Source organism: Lepisosteus platostomus, chromosome 28 (genome assembly GCF_059453375.1).
Source record: "Lepisosteus platostomus isolate fLepPlt1 chromosome 28, fLepPlt1.hap1, whole genome shotgun sequence".
Taxonomy (NCBI): Eukaryota; Metazoa; Chordata; class Actinopteri; order Semionotiformes; family Lepisosteidae; genus Lepisosteus; species Lepisosteus platostomus.
The window spans coordinates 6,090,140-6,114,919 of NC_142638.1; the positions used below are offsets into that span (position 1 = coordinate 6,090,140).

Here is a 24,780-nt window from a genome sequence, read left to right on the forward strand (position 1 = left end):
CTTCTCCTGCCATAGCCAGCCTCCTGCTACCATGACATCCCTGACGCAGACTGAGGGCCTGACTGAGCTCTAGTGCTTCAGACAGCCTGAGAGTGAGAGACACAGAAGGAGAGCACCCTAACTGTATGTCACATCAGAGAGTGCACGGAGGACGGGATAGAAGGTGATGGCAGCTTTAGATGACACTACAGAGTCCATGACAAGTACAGGATATTGCATAAACCTCGTTATGTAACATGAGGGAATAGGAAGGGATATGTGCTGGGGGCAAGCAGGAGGTCTGGCATATTGGATTAGTTCCCCTCAAAAGGTTTTGCCAGCCGCTGTGCTTTCCCACTCTCTCCTTGCGCTGTGCCGATGATGGGTTATTTCTTTCCGATGGGGAAAAAATCCCGCCCGCGAGGTGCTGCCGGGCTTCTAAGACCGGGCTGCGTTTGGAATGTGGGAATACGCAAGGACACATCTAGGCCAACCTTGGATTGGATACGGAGGAGCTAGCTGGATCAGGGGTGATGGGCACCGATGACTTCACACGGCAAAGGCAAGGAGGCTGATGTAATTGCAGTGCTACGTTACAGAAGAGAAACAGGGAGGGGCTCCGCGGTCTACTGTGTCAGAGAGCTTCGGGGGGAGGGGAGGGGGCTCCGTCAGAGCTGACAGTCCTGCAGGAGCTGTAATCAGCTTCACGCAGCGTGTTGTTAATTTGAGGGCAGTTTTAAGACCAGGAAGCATCGGAGCGCAGTGGATTTGTAGGTCAGGGGATTAGAAATAGCACATCTCTGCTGCCAGCTCCCAGTGGGACATGCAAGAGCAAGGATTCTAAGCACTTGTGTGCAAGACCAGAAAGTGGTAATAATACATGTGCCTTTTCATAGCGTCTCCCTGTAGGCTCAAACGGGTGCTTGATTCAGTCAGTACCTTCCCAATATGTCATTTCTGCTTCTGCCAGCTATCAGACATAGCGCTGCTCTTGTTGTCCCAAATGCACATGTGCACCCAATTTGCAATCACCAATTCTTAATCGTCTCGGCACGCCACTACAACTCTCACACCTGTGCTGGAAGGATAAGAACAGACTTGTAGGCAGTATGTCAGAGGATTGTGGGATTGTTGACATCTCAGGTGGGGTCACTCCTCCTATGCCCTCCAGAAGGGTACGTCACCCATATTACTCCAGCAAACCCAAGGGTACTGCACTATGCATGGGCCAAATCAGTAAACAGCACCCCTTTGCAATAGGTAGCAGGTACCCCCTGTAACAAACGGGTCATTTGTAACCTGTCCTACAAATATGGAAAGGGATCCCACTGCAGGGGACAAGGAGACGGAAAGCTGCTTTCACATCCAGGCGAAACCTGGAAACAGCTGAAGTTAAAGGATGTGCAGACAGCCTTGTCCTTGTCTTTAATCAGCTGCACAAAAACGGGTTGATTAAGCCGGTTTCTAGTTTGATTGGGTAATTGAGGGCCTGGATGGAATGAGATCCAAAAAGCCCTGCACATGATCTCCACAATCGGGCGTACGATTGAATAGAGTCCCCCCGATTCAGATGCCACACAAGGCACTTTTCATGCCACCAGTTGGTTACTTTTCTGTTTCATGTGTCCGTCTTCATGAAACAGCTATTTATAGGCTCTAAACCAGGTCCTCTTCCAGCACGCTGCAGTGTCTGTGCAGTAAGGGCGTACTGTAGCTGGAGCAATCAGCTGAGTTCCGTGAGCTTCTGGAGACCCAGCGTTTGGAGAGGCTCGGGTTATAAGGTCGCTCTGTGGGTATCTGAGATAACAGGGCTGCAAGCACGCTTCAGAGGCCGAGCAGCCCCACAGCTATAGTGCTCTCAGTCTTAAATCGTTGATTGCTGGGCTCTGTCACCCAAGAGCTTTCAGGGATCAGCCTGGTGGCAAAGGGACACGGAGTAGGATAGATTAGAATAGTAAGTATGTGGACACAGATAAAGTACGAAGGATAATACATCTTAATTAACAGATAAAGCACTCGCCAGTCTGGACTTCACACCCCCTCTATAGCTAAGCCAGGCAGTTTCAGTGTAGATTGCTCTGAATTGGTACTCGTTTAACTTTATTTCTTAACACTTAACCCTGATACGTGCTGTATGTGTGATTTGCCAAACTATATGATAATAATAATATTAATAAAAAACTTTATTTTATATTACGCCTTTAAAGGTGGCTTCTCAAAGCACTTATATGAGTATGGATATCAAGGTACCTGTCATGTCTTTTTGAACAGTAGCTGTAGGAATGTTGTTACAGGATCACATAGCCTCTTTTTGAAGGCATTACGCTGGCTGGACTGCATGACATGCAGATAAAAACCTTACAGTCTTCAGCATCTCCTGAGCTGTGGGACAGTGAAAACTACCGGTCAATAAAACTAATTAAATATTAACTATCAGCAGGATTGAATTCTCGTGATTATTGGCTTTCACTGCTGTCTTCCTGCTTAAGACTGAAATGGAACACTTCCACTAAGCCAAGCCTCCCAAGCCAGGGACGATTCAAGGTCAGTCATGCCCTTACCCTGTGGGAGTCTGAGCTGCGATGACCCCTCCGATACACTAGGGGGCGCCGTGTTCACAATTTCAGTGAGAGTAGTTCGGCAGGAACACATTAATAATGATGGCATCATGCTCAGATCTATACTGTTACAAAGCGTTTCAATCGATTTGGTTTCCCTGAGGGTCCTTGACTGACTGGTGTTTAAACTACAGAATTCTAATCATTTTTAAAGCAATAAAACTGTAAGCTGTTTAACTGGATGTACATGCATTTAAAGACAGCTGTAGTGCTAAATAATAGTCTCGTTGAACGTGGTGTTAATTTTAATTTTGAACACTTGTTCAGTGGAAAAGTGAGGTAAGTGTGGGGTCCTGGGTTGGATTCCAGGCTGGGATATGGAATTTGCCTGTTTTTTTTTTTTCCAGATGCGCTGGTTTCTTCCAACCTTCCAAAACCACAGTGACTAGGTTAACTGGCGTTGCGAAGGTGTACTTGTGTATATCCTCTAATTGACTGGTGCCTCTTTATGCCTCCAGGATAGGCTTTGACCTGCTGGAATTCTTACTAAGAATAAGCAGCTTTCTGACACTGGTCAAAGAAGCATTTGCAATGGAACGCTGCACTAAGCGGTGGGATTTCTGTATACAAATATATCATTTTGGGGAACTAATTCCACTTCCCAGCAAGATGGAGCAGTTTCTCTGCAACCCACTCCCTTCCTTTTCTCTCCTCACAGCTGCAGAGGCTGAAGCGCTCGCTCTCCTTCAAGTCCATGATGCGCAGCAAGAGCGTGGAGAACTTCTTCCAGAGGTCCAACAGCGAGATCAAGTTTCCCAGCGACCTCATCACCGCCCCGCCCCCGTCCCCACCCCTGCCCATGGAGACCCCTCCCCTTATCTACGGAGACCCCTCCCTCAGCCCCACCCCTTCCCTCAGCCCCAATCCCTCGCAAAGCCCCACCTCCTCCCTGAGCCCTAGCCCCTCCCTCTCCACCAAGCCCTCCGCCCAGCTCCGCCCCCTGAAGACACACTTCTTCCAGGAGCATGTGTTCCGTCGGCCCACATACTGCCAGCTCTGCAAGCACATGATTGTAGGTGAGCCTGTACGCCTCTCTGGCAGCCACCAGCCAATTCGTTAACTTGTCTCTGCAGCAACACATCCACCTGAGCAGAAATGCCTCTTTCCAGAGCTTCTCTTCAGAAACCTATTGCTTAGACCCCGCTAGGTAAAAATCACAAAACCCAGGCTTTGCTATAGAGAGCAGCCCACAGACTGGATCTGTATTGGTATTGGATCTGCGTGACATCCCAAAGGGTCAAGAATCAAGAAGTATCTTGTGACTGTTACTGTTTCAGAACATTTTTTATTATTCCTTTTCCAAAATAGCCAATAAGCTTAATCTAATGTAGAAACAGCAGCAAAGAATGACACACACTGGTTAATTAAGCACCTACAGTACAACGTGAAAGAACAGATAATACACACTTTTCATCACTCAGTTCATAATGAGTAAAATGTAATGTAGTTTCCTTTATTTCAATTAAAAAGGACAAAACCTGTGTGTGACAATGTCCCCTGCCAAGATCACTTTCCATTGTCTCCCTGCTAAAAAGCTCTTTCAGTTAAGGGCAGTAACTCCAAATTCAGTGAGGCCTGTTAATAGAAAAGAAGATTGCAGCATGTTAGCAATTTATCAACATATTTAAAGCCTTTCAAAAATATTCTTGCGGGTTTACTGAAGTCTCGTATGCAATTTTTATCTGCGTGCACACTGCACACTGTAACCAGCCGAAGGATTTTCTCTCTCTGCATAAATACCGTGCAGAGTCTTGCTCCTCATGTTGGTGCTCTGTGTCTCCCTGCCTTCCCGGCTGTGTGTGGATCCATTCCTGATGGGCTTCTGTCTCCACAGGAAACTCCAAGCAAGGGTTGCGCTGCAAAGCCTGCAAGCTCGGCGCCCACTTGTGGTGTTCGTCGGAACTGTCCCAGCAGCAGTGCAATGGCAAGGTGAGTGTTAGAGCTAGAATGTTGCTGCTGAGAACAAGGGTGATCAGAGTTTGTTGTCTGCCGATCTACAGCACATGGCTCCTCATTTTCTGCTTAATTTTCAACTGCCCACCTTCAAGCGTAGAGACAGGGCCCCACTCTCCAGTTGTAAGATTGTGGGTTTGAGTCCATGTAATCTCAGTCTGCAGAACACACTGGTGTTCAGCTTTGGTCCTAGAGGTTAGTGTTCCTTCTCTGCTCTTGATGGCCTGTGACAAGTGATCATTGGCCACACTGGATCACTTTAACACTTTTCAAAGGCCTCCAGTTGTTGATGATGTTAAATGACCTTAGGACCTGCTTGATTCTGGAACTCGTGCTGTCTTAACACCGCTTTAGAAACCAGGATAAAATGTCTGGGAAAGCTGATCAATGTTTTGGAATATCGGTCAAGCCATTTGACCATTGGAGGGTGATCTGAAAAATGAGCAGAACCTGTAATGGGGTTAGGAGGCTATCCCCAGACCAAAGAAAGCTGGACGACATCAGCAAACATTGGACAATTTGTTATTTATCTCACTGTATCACAAATCAAACTGCAAAAAAATTAGCACTGCATTTTCAAGTGAAACAGATGATTAAATAACTTGTTTATCTGGCTTGTAATTTTGGCAGCTCTAATTCGTGATTTTATGACTTTAATGTGCCTGCTTCTGATTTAAAAAACACCGAGAAGAACAGAAGGAGGGCCAGTAAAAAGGATTTGTGAGTTTGTGTGCATTTCCGTCACTTTTATGTCTGAGCAATGGAGATGATTCACAATGAAGAGGATGAGGAATCAGAAAGAGAACCGAGATGGAGCACAGTGGAGTGTCCAGGAAAGTGCTACTTGTGTGTAAGGAATTATTATTATTCTGATAATGCTTGAAAGTGTCATAAAGACCACCAGGGCCGCTGCTGACACGGAAGGTCGATCCTGGGCTCAGAGCTATATCCAGATCCTTTTATTTCTCTGCCACCCGAGACATCGTGTTAGTTTTTGCCGCAAGTCAGCGAGGAAAATCAATACCTCTTTTTATAGGCTGAAGTTTATACACCAGGATCGTTCACGTCTGAATAGACATGGCTTCATCAAGGAACCTGCTGGAGGGAAGGGGGAGGGGGATTTGGGCAATCGGAGGGAAGGGGGTTCCGAGCTGGGGCACCTCTCACTGGGAGAGAGGGGCTCCAGGGCCAGATGGGTGACCACACCCCCCCGGCTGATATGGGAGAATATTAAGGCAGCTGGTTTTTAGGGCCAATGCTCCGTGCACTGCAGTCCTTTCCCACTCTCCCAGCTCCAATCTGCTTGTCTTGCAGACCCAGAGCAGTGACAGGTCGCAGACTGTGAGTTATTGATTTAATCTCCCTGCAAGCTCCCTTTGTGTTTTTAGAAACAATTGTCCTTTAATTCACGGAGAAGAGACTGAAAGGCTTTAGGTCTGAGATTGCCGGCGCCGAGTGTCAAGAGGTGATGAATGATGAAATGATTTCAATAATAAGGCCGGCGTGGGGTTTGTTACCCCCGGAAGTAAAATTGTAGGTGAAAAAAATCTCATTTTCTGACCTTTTCAACAACCAGCAGGGACCCGGTCTAAAACAGGGGGTGGATATGCAAACTGGTAGGGTGTGTAATGTTCTGCGCTGAGCTGATGAAATGAGAGATGATGATAAAAAAAATGAATATTAATACGTTCTGGCAATCATCCCAGTTTTAATTGCATATCATTCTCATTGCCTCTGAAATAGCAACGAGGTATTGATTCTGAAAAGTCGAGATACTGTCCATTTCGCTCTTGGGGTGGGTTTTTCAATCCATGATGAATTCCAAACCTGCACACCCGTGAATGTGCAATTCAGTGCGCGATGATGAACTGCACTTCTCGCACAACACGAAGGCCGTTTGACAATGAAAGAGCACAACCCGCGCGTGTGTGTGTGTGTGTGTGAAACTGGCCAGGGCAGGGAAGGAGCTGTGAAGCGGGCAGCAGGCAGCTGGTGAGCGAGTCTCCTCGGAGCTGCCGCCGTGGCGACAGCGAGCACTCGGAGGGGGAGTCAGCGAGTGGAGAGGAGCTGGGCTCCGCGCGTGTGAGAGAACTGGCTGACGGAGCCCTGCGACCCCCAAACGCACACGTGCACCCGCTCACGAATGCACACCTGCAATAGGAAGAAGAACTGCTCGAATTTGCATACATGCATAAGAGGGGACCCACTAAACACACCGCTGTGGTACCCCCCCAGAATGGAAACCATTCTGCGCCAGCAGCCCCACAGCACAGCACGCCTGGAGGAGAAATGAGAAATGACTTCACCAGTCGAATGAAAAGAGGACCTTTAGGGAGGTCACGAGCCAAGAGGTGAATGTATCCAGGACACCAGGTTTAATGCCCCTCCTTTTGCCAACAAGACGGTGCCCTGGGATCTTTAAAGACCAAGTCAGGACCTCTGTTTAGAGACTCGTTCAAAGGACAGCATCTCGTAAAAAGGGCAGTGTCCACTGTCATCACACTGGTGCACTACAAGAGTGTGGGAGTATAGAACATGCTGCCGAGCCTTGCTGATATCCTGACAGCTTTCAAAAAGCAGCTGGATGAGATCTTTGGATTAATTATCTGCTAACTACCAAACGAGCTAGAGGGCCTGACTGACCTCCTCTCATTTATTACTGTTCTCCTGTACTTGCATCAGAAATAAGGTATATAGACTACAATACATACTGCCTCATTTGCTTAAGAATTCATCAGTGCCTATTTATTCAGTCACGAAAGATATCTTTTAGGTCTTATACTCCAAGCTGTAAGGTCAAATTATTGCATTTATTCAAAAGAAGGAAGCCCTATTACGTTGGAGCCGAGTTAAACTGAATCCCTGGTGCCCAGAACAGTGATAACACTGTTGTAGACAGGGTCAAGCAGTGGCAGACATTTACAATGCTCTGTATTAAGTAAACAGGCTTGTAATGTCAGAGACAACTGCACCTCCTTAGAGCATGTTGATGTGCAGCCAGCCCTGTGCCACAGAGGGCCGATCTCCTAAGGGAACTTTTAAGCTGCTTCAGTGAGGAGGTGCAATTACAATTCTGTGCACGACTGAACCGGCTGAACCAGCCATATGTATGAATTAGTACCTGATGAGAGACAAAGTAAATAGTGTCAAGTGCATCAAAGTATCACAGATATTACAACCTCCTCTTCTCTTTTCCTCCGTTATGTGTCTGCTGCTGTTTTCCAACTATTTCACCCTCTCTATACTTCTGTCTCACTTTTACTTTTCTGTATCTCCATCCCCCTTCTCTCTCTTGCTTCTTTTCTCCTGCTCTTTGTCACACTTTCTCCTCGCCTCTCTCTCTCTCTCTCACAGTCGGGGGCGTTCAAAAGGAACTTCAGCTCTCCGCTCCTGGTGAATGATCAGCTGGGGGTCGTTAAGGAAGCCCCTCCCTCTGGTAAGTGACTTAACGAGCCTCATTAGCTTATTGGCGCAAGCAGCGGGACGTGATGGCGAAACGGGGCGGGCTCGCACCTCCTTTGGCGACTGCTCCAGCTCAGTGCCGACAGGGACACCAGCTTCTCCTGCACAGACAGGAGCAGCACAGAGATCTGACAACCCATCCAGAATTCATGCCAGGATTTTGGATTGCTCTAAGCCACTTGTGGGTTGTGATTCCATACAGCAAGCCACCTGCTTAAAACGCCGCAAGTTAAAGAAGCGGTCTCATCGGGGGTCATTTGTCCAAAAGCGAGATAACTAACATCCAGATTTGCAGCCAAGTCCTTCTCTCCTTTCCCTTGAGGTTTCACACCCACACGGAATGAGAGTTTTTGTAGGCATGCCTCTGTTTAAGCAGTTACTGTGAAAGTTAGTTTTGATAATGTACTTAAAGGGCTTTTTTTGTGCTTACAGTGTTAAATGTATAATGAGTGAATGTCCTCTCTGGCAATTCAAGCAACCCCTGTCCTCAGCACTACAGTATACCAGTAGAGTTGGTCAACGTGCAGGCCTTCCAGTTTATTCCTTTGCAGCACTTTGAAACAAACTGAAACCTTATGTCGATGCTGCTGAACATCAATTAAATAATTAAGTAGCACAGTTCTGCAGTGGGGCGGATGGGAGGGGTCTCAGGTTGAACAGGTCCCGCTGGTGCAGGCGGAGGCTGGCACTGGCTGGTTTTCTACGTGCGAGTGTGACCGTGCCCCTCTCTCTCCAGCTGTGAAGAACCGGATAGACCCGGTGTACGAAACTCTGAGGTATGGCACATCCCTGGCACAGATGAGCCGTTCGAGTTTTGGCAGCGTCTCGGAGTCGCCCACCAGGAGCATGGTAGGGGCACCAAACTGGGTCTGCCACACTGTCTCACGTTGTAACCCTCTCTGGGCATGTGCATGCCTTCTGACGCCAAGCCTGCTGAAACCTTCCCTCTAAGAACAGCTCATTGTCTTGCTCTCTATGCACCACATCTGTGTTTGTCTTTGCCTTCTCCCTGATGGAGGTCTTGTGCTGGCCTGGATTTAGTCACCAACACTGTTGCTCTCTCTGTACAGAGTGAGAGGAGTGAGGGAGCTGAGGATGGGGAGGACAGTCAGCGCAGCACTGAAGAGGAGGGCATCCAGGGCCCTGGGGGTAAGAGACACACTGTTCTGCATGTGGGGCACGAGTCACATGGTATACAAACACTGCACACTGCTGGAGGAGAGGTACTGCACACTGTCTAGGAATACTGCACACTGCTGGAGGAGAGGTACTGCACGCTGTCTAAGAATACTGCACACTACAAGGGGAGAGGTACTGCACACTGTCTAAAAATACTGCACACTGCTGGAGGAAAGAGAGGTTCTGCACACTGCATGGTGTCCACTGTATAGGAACACTGCACACTGCTGGAGTTGAGATCCTGCACACCGCAGTCTCCACTGTATACGAATACTGCATTGCTGCACAGTACTAAACACTACAGCATAAGGTACACTGTAGTATAAACACTTTACTGATTTATACATACTGAAGTTCAAACACTACATAACTCTTCATAACTACTTCTCAGTGACACCAAAGCATTCGGAAAAAAGCCAAGTTGGATACTGGGTTGGAAAATACCTGTCCTATAAACTCAGCACACTGTACTGAAGATACACACGGCACAATCTGATCTGGAGTGGACTGTGAGTGGAGTATGAACGCTCTGTGGCGCTCGGGACCGTGGGACTGGATTCATTGATTTTTCTCTCCCTCTTCACCCCTCTGCCCCCTGCAGAAAGCGAGAAGGCAGGGTCTGAGGACAGAGTCAGCCTGAAGGTACAGACCACCTCTCAATTAATCATGCCGTCTCCTTACACTTGATCGGAGGTGAAGAGAGGTTGAACTTTCTGACTTTCTTCTTTATGTCCCCCTCCCTCCTGCCTACTGTCTTCCTCTCTTCCGTTCTCCCATCCATGTCCCCCCCTGTCTCTCTGCTCCACTCGGCCCCTCTCTCTCTCTCCAATGATCAACCCCCCCCCTCACCCCCACAGGCGCCAGCGCGGATTGAGGTGTCCCACATGCACACCTACGTAGTGCTGTACAAGTTCGTCCCGCAGGAGCAGAACGACCTGGAGCTGCAGTAAGTGGCCGGCCTGGGACCACGTGTCCACGTGTTGGGGAAATGATGGAAGGACACGCTCCTTCGTCACACCCACACACCGTCTGCTCATCTGTTTGTAGCAAGGGCCAGCTGCTACATCACCCTGCAACTCATAGTTGATGCCGGTCAGAAAAGAGGTGCATCTCTTACTGACATGGTGATATGGAAGGCAATGAGTCATGCTGCCTCACAACTCTTGGATCCTACGTTTGACTCTGGTCTGGTGCACCTTCAGCATACAGTTTGCATATTATTCCCAGGACTGTGCAAGCCTCATACTCATACTGTCCAAAGACCTGCTGTGTATCTTCGCAGGGTTTCTGATATGTGAGTCTAGAGTGTACCCTTGTGCCCACTCTCTGCTGCTTTAGATCGCATTTTTGAAAGGGGAAAAAAAAATGCACTGTGGGGCCTCCTGAGTGGCTCAAACAGTAAAGGTGCTTACCTGAGCCCATAGGCCGAGCCTCATGGTCACGGGTTCGAGCCCCGAGTCATGGCACTAGGCAGTGATGACGGGGATTGCCCAGGGGGTGGCACAGTTGTGGCCTCCTGTTGTGTTCAGGAATGGGGTGCTGTCAGGGAGAGCCATACCTCTCCTGCACTCCATAGCAATGATTCTAAATAAAAAGACAAAGAGTGAGTCACCTTGTTGGCAGGTTCATCTGAAACTGAGTGCGGCAGTTTTTGAAGAATGAGGGATGAGAGAGAGAGAGAGATGGGACAGGTTCTTCCAGGAGCTGCCGCCGTACTGAGGGAAGAGGTGGTCCCTGCCTCTCACAAACCATGATTCTGTCTTCCTAGGCTAAGGCAGGTTAGCCGGACAGAAATGGAGGAAAGAGAGGGGGAAAGAGAGAAATAGCAGATAAGGTGACACCTACAGCTCAAAGATATGGAGGGACAGATAGTAAAGACTGAGAGCAGGCAGCGGGAGATGGGGGCTCGTGATGAGGGAGGAGTCCTGCAGCAGTGAGCGAAAAGCAGGCCTGAAGGACACAGGTGCCAATCCTTAGGGATCACTTTGAAATGAGCATCCTCTAAGAAAAGTGCAGGTGGCCAGTTTTTCAGCAACGCTCTTATGTCTGCAGAATATTTTTGCCCTTTTCATTATTTTCTGTTCTGAAAACGAGTTGCCGGTTATTCTCCCATTCTTGCGCCCGGCCAATTTGGAAATCGTTGATTTATTGACCCACCTGATTTTGCAGTTAGGAGCCCCTCTGCTGCGCAGGGACTGGCTAACGTGCTGCTGAGACATGCTCGTCTCGCGCAGAGCCATGCTCCGACGGCAGGGGTGATGCTGTTCACACCCGTGCCTCTGCAAGCTCTCGGTTACCGGGCGAACCCCAGGGGGCGCTGTGGCGTAGTAAGACAAGGAGTTCCCTAGCTCATGCCCACCCAGCCCCAGTGGAGCTCATCAAGCTGCACGCCGACTCTTTAAGACAATGCAGCCACAGATGGGGCTCCAACGGGCAGTGCCTGGGTTGAAGAGGGCGACACTTTGGGAAAAGTCAGAAACAACATCCTGTGTTCTCCCTCTCTCTTCCCCAGCCCTGGTGATCGCGTGCAGGTGACGGACGACTCGAATGAGGACTGGTGGAAGGTGAGGCAGGCAACATTGTTTAATTCGTTTGACATGATATGATTGTACTGAAATCCTGTCTGCAGAATTGAATTGCCAGGGTACTGGTGCCTGACATTCAATATCAGCCAGTTTGGCCCCAATTCTCCAAGGCTAGATTATTAATAGAAGCCTGGAAACTCCCAGAAGCTTCCACTTAAACACAAACAAGGCCAAAAAAAGTCCCATTTATGTGGAGAGCATTAGAAATGCTAGAATATAATGGATCTAAGTAAACGCTCTGACCCGGAATGACATTTAATGAAAGTTTAATGAGGTTTAGTCAAACTGTATCTTTAATGGAATCATTAGAGACACCTGGATGAAGAAAGAGTCAGTGAAGCTACAGGCAGTTCAGTTTCATGCACACGCATCTGACCTGGGCACACGCACACACAGGCACACACATCTGACCTGGGCAGTTTCAGATTTAAAAGAAGAAGCTATGTGACTGACATTAGAGTCATCTCCGCATTCTGTCAGGAATCGCCTATCTCCCTCCTCCATGTGGATGGTAATACAGACCCAGACACACAGAGGTGCACAGAGAAAATCACACACGCACACACGCAGACAAGTACAGCTCCAAGACACACCGACCACACCGCACCCAGTGGAGGACCGAGACTTCAACATTTCAGGAGTGGGCTAACCCTGGCGACATAGCACACACTTTTCTTGGAGGAGGGGGCAGACAAATCACTTTGCGGGGTGAGAGGACGTTGTCCTCATTAGCAGTGCCAGGGAGAGTGACGAACTCCTGCTTCCACAGATCACAGATGGGACGCACTCCATCTTTCACACTCCATTAGAAACACTGCCTGTGCGAATGTGCGGAAATGCATTCAAACCATCCCCCACAAACTCCGAGAAACTTTCTCTCACACAAATTCAGACGAACTGCTGCAAGGAAGCAGACACTCAGCTCTCAACATCATGATACCACCAAAGTGAACAAAGATCAAAGGAAGATCCAAGTTTTCAAACCAGCATGCCAGTCCATTAAAAAAAGTGAATGACGTTTTCGATGACCCGCTGATGATGTTTAAGGGGTAACAGAATTTGCAATCCACAGAGCCAATGCTACTGGCTGGATTCTTCCAGCGTGAGCGATGATCGACAGATGCACCAATGATTTCTTATGTCTCTCCGGCAGGGAAAGAGCGCAGACAAGGTGGGATTCTTCCCGGCTAATTTCGTGCAGAGGGTGAGGCCGGGAGAGCGGGTGTGGAGGGTGACTCAACCCTTCCATGGCAATCGGGAGCTGGGGCAAATGACCGTGAAAGAGTCCCAGGTAAGAGCAACACGCACACGCCTGATCACAGAGATGAAGGGCTGTTGCTCACCCTCTGATGAGGTCTCTCATCTCTCATTCATTACTGACTTGCCTGTTTCATCTTCATCCTTCTGGGGAAGTATGTGCTCCAAAGTGTGAACCCATCCACCCGTTTTCTGACAGCTTCTCCGAACTCAGGGTTGCAGGGTTGCTGGAGCCTATTCCGGCGAGCAATGGGCGCAAGGCAGGGTACACCCTGGGCAGGACGCCAGTTTGCCGAGGGGCAAACACAGACACACACCCGCTCACACCAGGGCTACTTTTCTGAGGAGCCAACTAATCTACCAGCATGTCTTTGGACTGTGGGAGGAAACCGGAGCACCTGGAGAAAACCCAGGCAAACATGGGGAGTCCATGCAAACTCCACCCAGATAGTACCGCTGGTCAGAAATTCAACCCAGGCACCGAACTTGGAGCATTTAAGCAGGCACTCATGGTGCAGTAGTGAGTAGTCTCGTCTCAGTCTGTGTGCTGTAACACGGCTTGTTTATAGCAGGCCAGGACCTTTAAAACTGTTGGTAGGGAATTTCTTGGAGAAACAGCAGTTTATTCTCCTTTTGGTGTCTTTTCTCTTTTGCAAATATTTGTTTCCTTGCAAAAGAGCACCAAGCAAAGGTGCAAACTTGACCGCCCCTGTACTTACTGCCAGCCAGATTAGGCAGTAGATATTAATTATTTTCAAATACTAATCCTACTATTACTACAAATTAATAAATTAGGAGACCTGAGTGGCATGGTACTGTACCATGGTTCTATCCCAACTGATTGACAGCTCCTGGGGTCCTGGTTTTGATTCTGAACTGGGATGCTTTCTGTGTAGGGTTCGTTTGTAGCTTTTCTCCCTGGGCATGATGCTCCACCTCCAAGACCCACACTGGCCGGATGTCTCTGCATTGCTTCTGTGCATCCTGGCCAGGGTGTAATCCTGCTCTGCACCCTGTGTTTCCAGGACGGGCTCTGAGTAGCGTTGACCCTGACCTGGAATAAGCAGCTTTGTAATGATGGGCGGACGTGTAACAGATTACTCTTAACTAAGCCCTTAACTAAGTCAGCGCTCCTCACTACACTACAATACAGTTTGAGAAACACCTGTTTTCTGTCTCTGTCAGATCTGTGTGGGGAAGAACGAGGAGGTGAATGGCTTCCTGAAGCTGACCAGTGGGAAGAAAAGAGGTCTGGTCCCCTACGACTCGCTGGACGAGATCTGAGCCTGCCTTGAAGACCCCTAAAAATCTTTGCCTCCCCGCCCCCTTAAGCGCACGGCTGAGCCCGGGGAATTCCTGAACCCCCCTGCAACCTCGCTGCATCATCTGGGTCGAGGGGGAACGGAGGAGGGGAGGGCACCTTGGCGATCCAGTGGAAGATCCCCTCAGTGCTGCAATACAGGAGCCCCGAGGAGGGGGTACCCCCGAAGCACCCTGCATCCTGCACCCCGATAATCCCGCCCTAACACCCCCCCCCATCGGCACTGAAGGACTGGGTCGGCCCACCCCCAATCTCACGACTCGCGAAGCAGCATGGCTGGAGTTAATGGGCATTTCTAATGCGAACCTCTTACGTGACCTGCTCTTGTCATCACGGATCCTAGTGCTATTAATCTTGCTCTTCTGATCATTAGTAGGTAGATTTAGAATCACTGTAATCAACACTGCAGCAAGCACATGTGGGAGAGATCCTCTGACCTACTTTGACCTCAGGCATGATTTCGGAGTTCCAGAACAGTTCTCTGTTGAAGCGGGCGGTTCTCTGATTTCCCATCAGGCCTTTGTCTTTCCTGGGTCACGGTCACCCTGGACTTGGGGGTGAGATCACCTCTTGCCTTTGGAACGGCTGACCAAAGCCAAAGTTGGGGCGCACTGCATGACAGAAAAAGGTAGTTAGTAATGGGTATGTTACTCCCTAGCTGGCCTGCAGGGACTCCTTGTCGTTTTTTTCGTGTTATCTTTCTCTTGGTCCTGTCCCATGTACTGTAGACTTCTCCTCCTACTCCTCGGTGCTTGAAGAGTGTTGGACCTGGATGGGTTTGTGTAGCTGTGGGATCGGGATACTGTGGTGTCCTGATTTTGTTTCGTAGGGTTGCATTTTATTTTAGAGAAGCCTGGCTTCAGGGTGTGAACAGAAGATGAGTCCCATGAAGGAGCAGGTGCAATAGGCTGGCTTTAACAGAGGTGACTGTTGCACTGTTAATCTTTGAAACTGGATAAGAGTCTAGGGTCTCTCCTTAATGACCTCTAGCACTGAATTTGCAAACTATGAGTAGGCAAGGGAGAATTCATTCTATATATGTATGGTGTGCACTTTTCCTCCTAGTGAGGTTTTTCCTGTGTGTTTAAATTCTTCTAAATGAAGCTCTTTTGAAGGATGTGTAAAAACAAAACTTTTGTGTATCTGCAACTGAAACAGTCTTTGACACTAAAAAGCCAGCCTTTGTGCTAAGGAGCAAAACAGCATGTTTTCAGGAGAGATGGGGAGGGGGGCAGTGCACTTTTTCACGATTAGACCTTAAACCAAGTGCTACTAAACTCTGAATTGCAGACTCCACTTTCGGAAATTTCTGCTGGTTGAGAGGCTACCAAACCCCTCACTGCCCTATATGCTGAGAAGCACTATTTGCAAAGAAAGTAGTTGGTGTGCTCAGACAGATGCTCACTAAAGCCACCGCGCAATGCTCCTATCTCATTTATTACAACTACATCTGAAATTATCCTTTGCGTTTTAATATATTTAGAAATCCTCAATAGTTTTTCTCTACAGTGAATCTATAAGCATCTGAACACCAGCTGGACAGACATTTGACTCTTTAGGTCTTGTAAAGGATAACGCACCTGGACACTCTGGTCATCCTGGGACTGGTTTAGAACCCACCTGGGTTTTGATCTCCCTACACCAGCGTCAACCATTTATCCATTAGCAGATAGCTGCTCTGCGTATTTCTGGTGATGACCACAGCCTATCCCCAGAGCACAGGGCACAAGGTAGGACTACCGCAGATCATGTATTTTTAAACTCAACCGTGCTTTACTATGTATATAGAACATGCATGCTTTAGAATAAGCACATTCAATAGATTATATACAGTGCACAGCAATGCAATATTTAAAATGCACAGTCAGGTGCATTTCACCTGTGGAAATATACAGCGCTTTTGTGCTTGCACTCACTTTTGGAAATAATTTTTAATCGCAGTTGTGTTGCGGTTTCTTCAAGGCCAAGCATGAGCAGTAATATGTTGGGCCATGGTTCCAAAATATTGATTTTATCAGGAAAACAGGACCTAAAAGGCAAGTGACATCAAGGAACATCTCAGAAACGAAAGAAATCAACCCACTGGGTTTACAAAGAAATTCAAAACCAGCTCTCTCTCTCTGTCCCTTCTTCCCTGAATAACACTTTAGGCCTTCTCACAGTGCAGCAGGCCTGAAAGTTTACACTGAAATCATTAGTCAGTAACAATACAGAACATATGAGATTTGGTTAATTAGTGAGTTAATTGGTTCAGTTAAGGAAGCAGTGGTCAGCTGCAGTCCTTGAGCACTATGTGCTGTTGATAATTTAATTGAAAATAATCTTTAAAATGCTTAATTGAACACACTGCCTGCTTACGTGGTCCAAGGGGAATAGTTTCCAGTTTACTTTGATGAGTCAAAGATGACCCCTTAAAAACTGTTAGACTGTGGCTCCCCAGGGACAAGGCAGGCCACCCCTGCCCTAAATAAGAAACAATTCTGGGGTTTTATAGATGGAAATGGGTGTTCAGGAAAGGCTGATCGCTGACCGACCCTGGAGAATGAGGGAACGTGGCCACATTTTCATGCCCCATCAGAGATCGGCAACAACGGGAGTCTTGCTACTGAGGAACCACAGCCACACTGTGCTCACTGCACTGGGCCATGGGCCCCAGAATGGAGCCGTGATGCACTACAGTGAATATTAGTCACAGTGTTCCCGGGGAATAATGTACTGAAAGAGAGACATGTTAAAATCCCTGGAAACCATAGCAAAACCACAAAGAGTTAAATACCACAATTAATTCATCATGGCGAATTTCTGTGTGGGTGACCTGGACATGAGACTGGCCAGGAGGCTGGGTGAAATGGCGCTTTTAGCAGAGTTTGAAAACCCATTTCAGTGTATTGTCCTGTAAGTACTGTTCTGTACTGTCTCCACGCTTCTGATTTCTGTTCCGCCGGCCAAGAAGACCAAAGGGAACGACTCCAAGATGTGAGGCCGTGAATGCAACTGAATCCGGACTAGATGAAGGGCTCGGGGCTGCAGGATCAGACAGGGAGAGGAGGGACAGAGTTATAAATAAACACGCCGAGACAAAGAGCATCTCTCCCTTGAAGAGACTGTCGTCTCCGCTTTCTCCTTTTGAAAAACCTCTTATTGGCATGCAGTCCCATGTCTTTATCAAAGAGGGGCAGGAATAACTGCAGCATGTAGGCAGGGGTAGGATAGAGGGGGCTGAAAGACTGAGGAGAGGGGTCTCTAGCCCCCCATGTGATAGACACGGCCCCTGAGCACCACTTGGACATGTGGAGGTTTGAGTATGCAAGTCTTTTTTACCTTGGAAGGGGCTGTTATAGAATCGTGCAATGCTTCTCTGTGTGTACTGTATGTACCTGTGTAACTGTATCGGCGTAAAGTTTGTGCATTAACTATCAGATATTTTAAGACTGCATGCAGGACTTGTAGGGTTTCTTGTCTGCATATGTGTCTTATATGCCTGTCAAGAGTGTGTTTGAGTATTAGATTCCTGTGTGTGTCCTTACCATGATCAAAGTACATCACACATGAAAATGGTACCACAGTAAAAATATCTTGAAGCATAATGAGGTACGGGAAAGCTAAATACTCTCGCAGAATGCAGAGTGTACCAATGGTAAAACAATTAGAAACTGCGAAATATTCTGTACTTTTGCCATGGTAAGCTTTCATCAAGGCATGAAAGAGTGTTAAATTGCAAATGAAGTACAGGCCAATGTGTTTAATTTGTAGTATTTGAGTATGCAGGTAGCAGGATGTTAATGTATTAGTGTACTTGTGAGGATGTGATCTAATGTCAGGTGTGAGTCAGTGTAAGCAAACTTAATATCTGATCTGGTGTCACAGGTGCGTCACTGTATTAGGAGTCTGTGAGTGCTATTGTGCACCAGGGCTGTGTCAGGTAGCCTAGGGTGTCAGTGCGTATAAGAGCTCCTCTCTCCTCTCCGTGCACCAGTTTGGCTGGTTTCCAGCCCTGTGCTACTCTGGGTCCCTGGCCTGGGATTAACACAGCCTTAATTTAGACTCCAGCAGCTCGCCTGCTATTTCTAGCTGTGCTGGCACTTTATTAATCGCAGTGCTGAATCCCACAAGGGCGCAAGACACAGAAAAACAGCAAAGGCGACGCACATATTTAGAGATTTGCATGCAAATCACTGTTAACCTTTTCACAACGCGCTCAATTTCACCAGCAGTGAGCAAGGAACAATATCCGCTACTTGACGAATTCGTCATCTGTACAGAACAGTAGACTTTGCTCAAGGCCAAGGACATTGAAATGTACAGAAATATATACCAGCAGAAATGAAGGGCATGCTAAAATATAGAAAACGAGTAGCTTTGTGTTTATTCTATGTATAGCTGACAGTGTGGGAAGATTAAATATAGATCTGATGATGTATTGAAATGACTTAAAAAAAAATTCAAATGTCATTTAGAGGACATAACAATTTCCTGGTAGCATAGCTGGTAGTAAAATAATGACCTTAAACAAGGTTGTGGAACCAAATGTTTTAATCTAATTGTTTTAGGACATTTTCCTAAATGCGTTTAAGCAAGCAGGGTGGAAAAAAAGCAGATTTAAGAATGATTAAATTTGCCGGTGCTGATGTAGGGCGGGTGTTTTTTGTGACTGACTGGGTGGGTCCCCATCCAGGTTGCCCAGGGCGGGGGGTGTGCCGAGCGATTCGGACATCTGCCTCCTGTCTCGTCGGTGCTCAATGTAGGTAAAAGACAGGGAGGAGTGGGCGGACAGACTCTGTGAATGGGGTCAGATCCTGTGTGTCCATTTCCATATAAACTACTGCTAAACAAAATGCAGCAACCCCCAAATACACTGCAGGTATTGCAAAGACAATTTAAAAGGCCTATGAATCCAAGAGTAATTTGGCAGGGCTGTGGAAGGGGAATGCCCCAGACCCAGGCAGTGAGAGGTGCCCAAGCTGGCAAAAACAGTGCCCAAGGGATGCCAAGGTGCTTCAGCACAGGGGTGGCCACTGTACCCATTAAGTCAACCCCTGCTTTCATATAGACATGTAGCTCAGTAGGTTTAAGGGATCGCTTGTCTAATTCCCAATTCTAAAGTGTTTCAGTCTTTTCTTGTTGCCATTTAAAACTGTCCCCATTGTGGCAGAACTTGTCTAATATTCCTGTCTTTGCCTTCTGTTGCCCCAAACTCTCCTTCTACATGTTGGGAATTGATCTCTCATCAGTTTTCCCCAGCGTGAAAGCGATTGTTTTGAGTAACCCAGTGGAGGTCAGAGGGATTTTACCTCTAGCGCAGCTGTTCAGAAAGGCTCTCCTGCCTTTCGTCTTGTTCCCTCCCTATTGCAGGGGTGGCGCTGAAGCATTTGACAGATCTTGGTATTCTGCTTGCGTCCCTGTCTACAGACAAGTTTATTCCCTTTTATTTCTGGGCGTTTATGAGAAAGGTCACTGGATGATAGGCCTGTTAGAGCATTACTCATAAATGGTGAGTGTGTCTGGGCAAGAGATGCGATTTGAAAAGTTGTTTTTTTTTTTGCCTCTGGCAGGCAATTAGTGAGACCCCATGCTAACGATTATTAAAGAACGCAGATGTATTGGAAAGCACGTACCATCTCACTCTCTCTTCGGCATCCGGGAGCCAAAAGCAACCGGGCAACTGGATCACAGGTTCTCCCAGGGCCCGTCTCCACCCCATTTAAAAAGATCTTGATGCCACTCCAGCGGTGCTAGGAACCAAGGGGAATCAGAAGCAGGATCTCTTCCAGCTCCTGTCTAGGAGTCGGAAGGAAACAGAGGGTTAGGAGAGTGGAAGGGATCACACCTTCGCCTGTTGTCTGCAGAAGTCTTTTTTGCTGGATTTCCATGCACCTACCAACCTCCCCCCGGCATCAAAAACACAATAAGATTCTCTGCAGAGCATCTCTATCTTCTGAGCAGCACGGCAGCCCTTACAGAAAATCAAAAGTATTGATCTAAACTATCCCAATACCTTCCCCCCCACTCAAAAAAGACCCACTCTAAAGCTTGAAGACTACTAGTCTACTGCCCTTCTCGCGCTGTGATCGTCAGCGTGATCCAGTGTCGGCTGGCTTTCTGTTTCTCCAGTGCTCCTGAAATGTTCAGACAGGGCGAAGAAAAAAAACACAAAATTGCTGCAATCAATCCTGCAGCGAGCAATTGTCCAGCAGGAGCATGACAGCTGGAGCCCGAGAGAGCTGAGCAGGACCCCCGAATTGATGATGAGGGGATGAGGGGGCGGGGGGCGGGTCTGGGATTTGTGTTGTCTGAGCTCACAGTTTCTAAATGTCATTTTTCCAAAGGAACGGGTGCATGGTTTTTAGCAAAGTGTGGCATTTAACAATAGAGGGGTTAGGAAAGTAGGGATTCTGCAGGACTGGATCTCCGGGACTAGAACGTTGATAGTTTAAATGGGATTATATAAAATTGGAAATGATAGTTGTATCTGGATGCTTCTCAGTGGCACTGTGTTGACAGTGGAGGGGTGAATGTAAGTTGCCTGTGCTCCACAGCGCCCTCTAATGTCCCATATAGTTGTTGTTCTGTGGAGTACTTAATTACTGCTGTACAGTTACTCTGAATCCCAGAGAGGAACGGAAGGCTTTTCTAGTTATTTTTTCTCTCTTGTAACAAAGCAGCGAGCCCTGCTGTGCTTTGCGCAAAATGGCAATAATTACTATTCTAGGTCTGTGATTTTACCTTCCACTGTAAATAAGAGATAGATATAACTGTACATAAAGCTGTGTGTGTGTACAGACAAATATGAAATGTTCTATATTGCAGAAGGAGGCAATTGTGGGAGATGGAATGGAGGAGAACCTTAATGTCTTTGCACAAAAAAGTGCTGGGGTCCTGTGCTTCTGGCTTTCACTATCTATGATGGGTGTGAGAGCACAGTGCTGGATTATAGCTTGACCACTCTGGCCATTTCCTTGTGGGAATTTGCTTGTCATTAAAAAGAAAATTTGCATGCGCTCTCTCAGAATGGGTCACCTGGACACAGCATCCAAGCAGCCCAAATAGAAATAAAACTAATGATCAAGGGCTTCAAGAGCACCATCGATTGGGCTTAATTTACCTTTATTATTATAACACAGTATTTACCATTAACCAGATGCTGCAGACCCAGACCTCCAATCTGCCGTTTTATTTCCTAATTGTGCAAACGACACGCCAGCCAGCAGTGCCAGGCTCTTGAGCGCTTTTGTGTTCGCTGGAAACAGAAATTAATGTAATTTGACGTGAGAGTCGGCAATCAGGACCCGTTTGTCTCCAAAGGCACTCGGAGGTGCGGAGGGGGGCGGCAGTCGAGCGAGGGAGGCTGAGGCCGAGACGCTGATGTTATCGCAGCCAGTTAAGCTCTGGCCCTCTCTGCCCCCGCCCCCTCCACACCATCTCCCACCAGCCTCCTCACTCTCTGCATGCATGACAGCACCGAGTGAGAAACCTCAGGTTTGACTTTAATAAACCTCAGTTTAACATTGCGTGCTGTGGGCCTGTGTCTGCCTGCCTCCTGTCTTTTTTTATTTCTCCTGCATTTGAATCAGTCACCCCTGGGGCTTTCAGAACAGCTGAGAGAAATGCCAGATCAGGGGGGGGTGAAGGCATTGCCTTAAATGTCACATTATTTACACAGCATCACAAGAAACCACTGTAACAGCAGCACCTTCGCAAAATTATTGAGTAATCTTTTTGGTAACGGGTGCAATGACATTTTATTGATCATACAGGGTGCAGATAAATTCACAAAGCTGTTTGACATTTTTTATCAATGGGGTCCCCTGCCTTGGGCCTGCTGCTCCCAAGCGACCCTGCATTGGAAGAAGCAGGCAGAAAATGGATACACAGTATGGGCCAGCGAGATCCAGTGTAGTAGAGGGAACTTGCAAACACAAACATCACAAGCTGGCCATCGGGGACCCACACTTTGCACCTGGTTACAGGTTACTGTCCTGTGGGATTCTGTCCCATTCCTCTTGCAGAGCCTGGACAAGCATAAATGCCCTGGCTTCATTACTGGCGAGCCCACAAATCAGTGTGTTGCTCACACATCTCCATTGTTTCAAAAATTAACAATGATCACTGATGAGAGTTGTGCGTGTGTTCGGCTTGCAAATGATAATAATTTGATCATTAGAAATGATTAAATCTCCTCCTCACAGCTAAATCACTGATGTGTGTGATGGAGTGGAGCCAGTAGTTTGGAAACGCTTAAAAATACAGAACACCAAGATGTGTGAATCTTGGGGATGTGTCGTGACCAGTCTTCTCCTACGTCTCCCACTGACCAATTGCATTCAGCTGTAAAGCCCGGCCAGGTTAGAAACTGCTGTCTGGTGTCTCAAAGGCATTGCCTTCTTAATAAAAATGATTCCATACTGTAGATTTTTTTTCCTTAAATTTGAACCAGGATTGACATTCAACAGGTTAAATCACCTCACTTCTGCCCAATCATCTCTCTCATTATTGATGACATTTAGCTAGAGCTTATTAAGTCATGAATGATCAAGTAAATAAAATAATAAATCATATTAAAAAAAGCAGTATACTTTCTTTCCAAAACCATGCATAACTACCAGAGTATGTTTCTACTGATGCTCAGTATATATTGATCGATAACTTGGTACCTGGAGCAGCAGAGAACGAGTTCATTTGTACATGAAAGCTGACAGCTTGTGTATCTGAAAGCTGCTTCTGAGACTCAATACAGTCAATAGTGATTACAGGGCAATTTTCTTTGAGGAGGAGGAAAAAAAAATAAATGGGTTTTGTTCGGCGATTTCAGGGAGGAATGAGGTTGGTTTTTTTTATCTTCATGGACATTTTTCCTTCTTTTCAAACTCCTTTTTTAAATGTTTTTCATCCATTTCTGCTCTTTCCTAGTAGTGGCGGGCAGTGACGGACTGGGATTAAAAATGAATCGATTAAAAATCGACCCTGGCTGTTAAAGCTCACACATCTAAATCTGAGCTCCAGCGGTAATCCATCCATCTGCTTTCTAACTATCCAACTATTCCATTTCATGGGTGTGGGGGAGCCAGAGTCTATCCCAGCAAGCAGCTGGTACAGAGCGGGCACACTCCAGTGCGGGGTGCACACCGACACACGCACACACTCTCACACCAGGGCGGATCTTCCCAAGAACCCAATTCATCTGCCAGTATGCCTCTGGACTGCGGGAGGACACCGGAGCACCAGCATGAAACCCATAAGAACATACAAACGCCACACAGACAGCACCTCAGGATTCGAACCCAGGACCCCAGCACTGTGTGGCAGCAATATTATCCTATGTAGGTAACAATGTGGTATATAACACTTTATTTTGCAAGGCTCAGTTTAATTTACACATCCCAACAATGTTTCTCTTAGTATTACTAGTAGTACTCCATACATCATCAAAATCTAAATGCTAAATTAATTAACAGTGGTTGAGTTTTACCTCATTTAATTACAAAGACACTACATTAAGTAACAACTAAATCAGTTTAGCTATTGGGGAGATGACCTTTTTTGTCTTAAAAAATGGTGAGCCCCTTCCTTTTTTGCTTTTTAGGTACCTTGTGTGTCCCTGTTCTAACACAAAGGATAAGTCATGGAACAGGTAACCACCAGGACATTAGATTTAGAAAGTGACATGTTGGCTCAATTTTGCCATGTGATTTCAGGGCTTGTTTGAGCTGGTCCAAATCTACTGTATATAAGCAGGGGAGGAAAGGTACTAAGGCTCCTGAATATGGGAGGTTATGCTCACTAAAGGGGTAAATATGTATCAAGGTAAATATACGGAAGGTAAGGAAACTGTTTTAGTATGAGGGGTGCAGTGTTATTTTTTAAAATGGGATTACTTTTGCAATTTTGGTACATAGCCCACCCCCACTGGCCCTCTGTGTGTACCAATCCATGTTGCAGCATTTCCCTGAACAGCACAATGACCTGTATCTGCTGCAACTGCTACTGTTCTTAACATATTAAAGTTAGCATAGTCATCACAGTTTAGCACTGTAATGCTACTGAACTGAAGGAACAAGAGAAAATCTGTTTCCGCAAACAAAAAGTTGCAAATGTGATGATTTGCATAATAAATGACTTTAATGCAGATTCTTTGAATCATTGGAGGAAACCCACTAAAGGGTATCTTAATCAAGTCCACACCGAAACTCATTCTGCTAAATAAAGCTGCAGATGCTCAGATAACTTCAGCCGTTGTCTTTCTCAGTGGCAAGCACTAACTCCTGTAACAAGTGTTTGCTGTAGAGTTCAAATCAAACCCACGATCTGCGGTCTGCCTGTCTCTTATGGGCGAGATATGGCTGGTACAGTCCTTCGATTCCATCGCCATCCCGCAATGATATTATCCAAGAAGACACGCGCTACTGCGCTGAAGGGCTGAGGAGCATTC

General features: G+C 47.1%; 1 protein-coding gene and 1 long non-coding RNA gene across 2 annotated transcripts in view; one reads left to right on the forward strand and one right to left on the reverse strand.

Annotated features, from left to right (window-relative positions):
* LOC148638675 (SH3 and cysteine-rich domain-containing protein 2-like) overlaps positions 1-21,862 on the forward strand; it is a 33,416-nt gene extending 11,554 nt beyond the window's left edge. The window contains exons 2-11 of the mRNA XM_088622626.1: positions 3,256-3,613; positions 4,432-4,526; positions 7,905-7,986; positions 8,749-8,861; positions 9,083-9,161; positions 9,793-9,833; positions 10,049-10,137; positions 11,704-11,755; positions 12,930-13,067; positions 14,219-21,862. Of these exons, the coding sequence (XP_088478752.1) occupies positions 3,256-3,613; positions 4,432-4,526; positions 7,905-7,986; positions 8,749-8,861; positions 9,083-9,161; positions 9,793-9,833; positions 10,049-10,137; positions 11,704-11,755; positions 12,930-13,067; positions 14,219-14,317 (1,146 nt within the window). The 3' untranslated portion in view covers positions 14,318-21,862. The remainder of the gene's footprint in view (positions 1-3,255; positions 3,614-4,431; positions 4,527-7,904; positions 7,987-8,748; positions 8,862-9,082; positions 9,162-9,792; positions 9,834-10,048; positions 10,138-11,703; positions 11,756-12,929; positions 13,068-14,218) is intronic.
* Positions 3,863-11,378, reverse strand: LOC148638676 (uncharacterized). Its single transcript, XR_015930917.1, has 3 exons — positions 10,604-11,378; positions 4,338-5,000; positions 3,863-4,172 (listed from the first exon to the last, which is right to left on the reverse strand). It is a non-coding gene; the product is annotated as an uncharacterized LOC148638676 (long non-coding RNA).
* Positions 21,863-24,780: the final 2,918 nt, after the last annotated feature.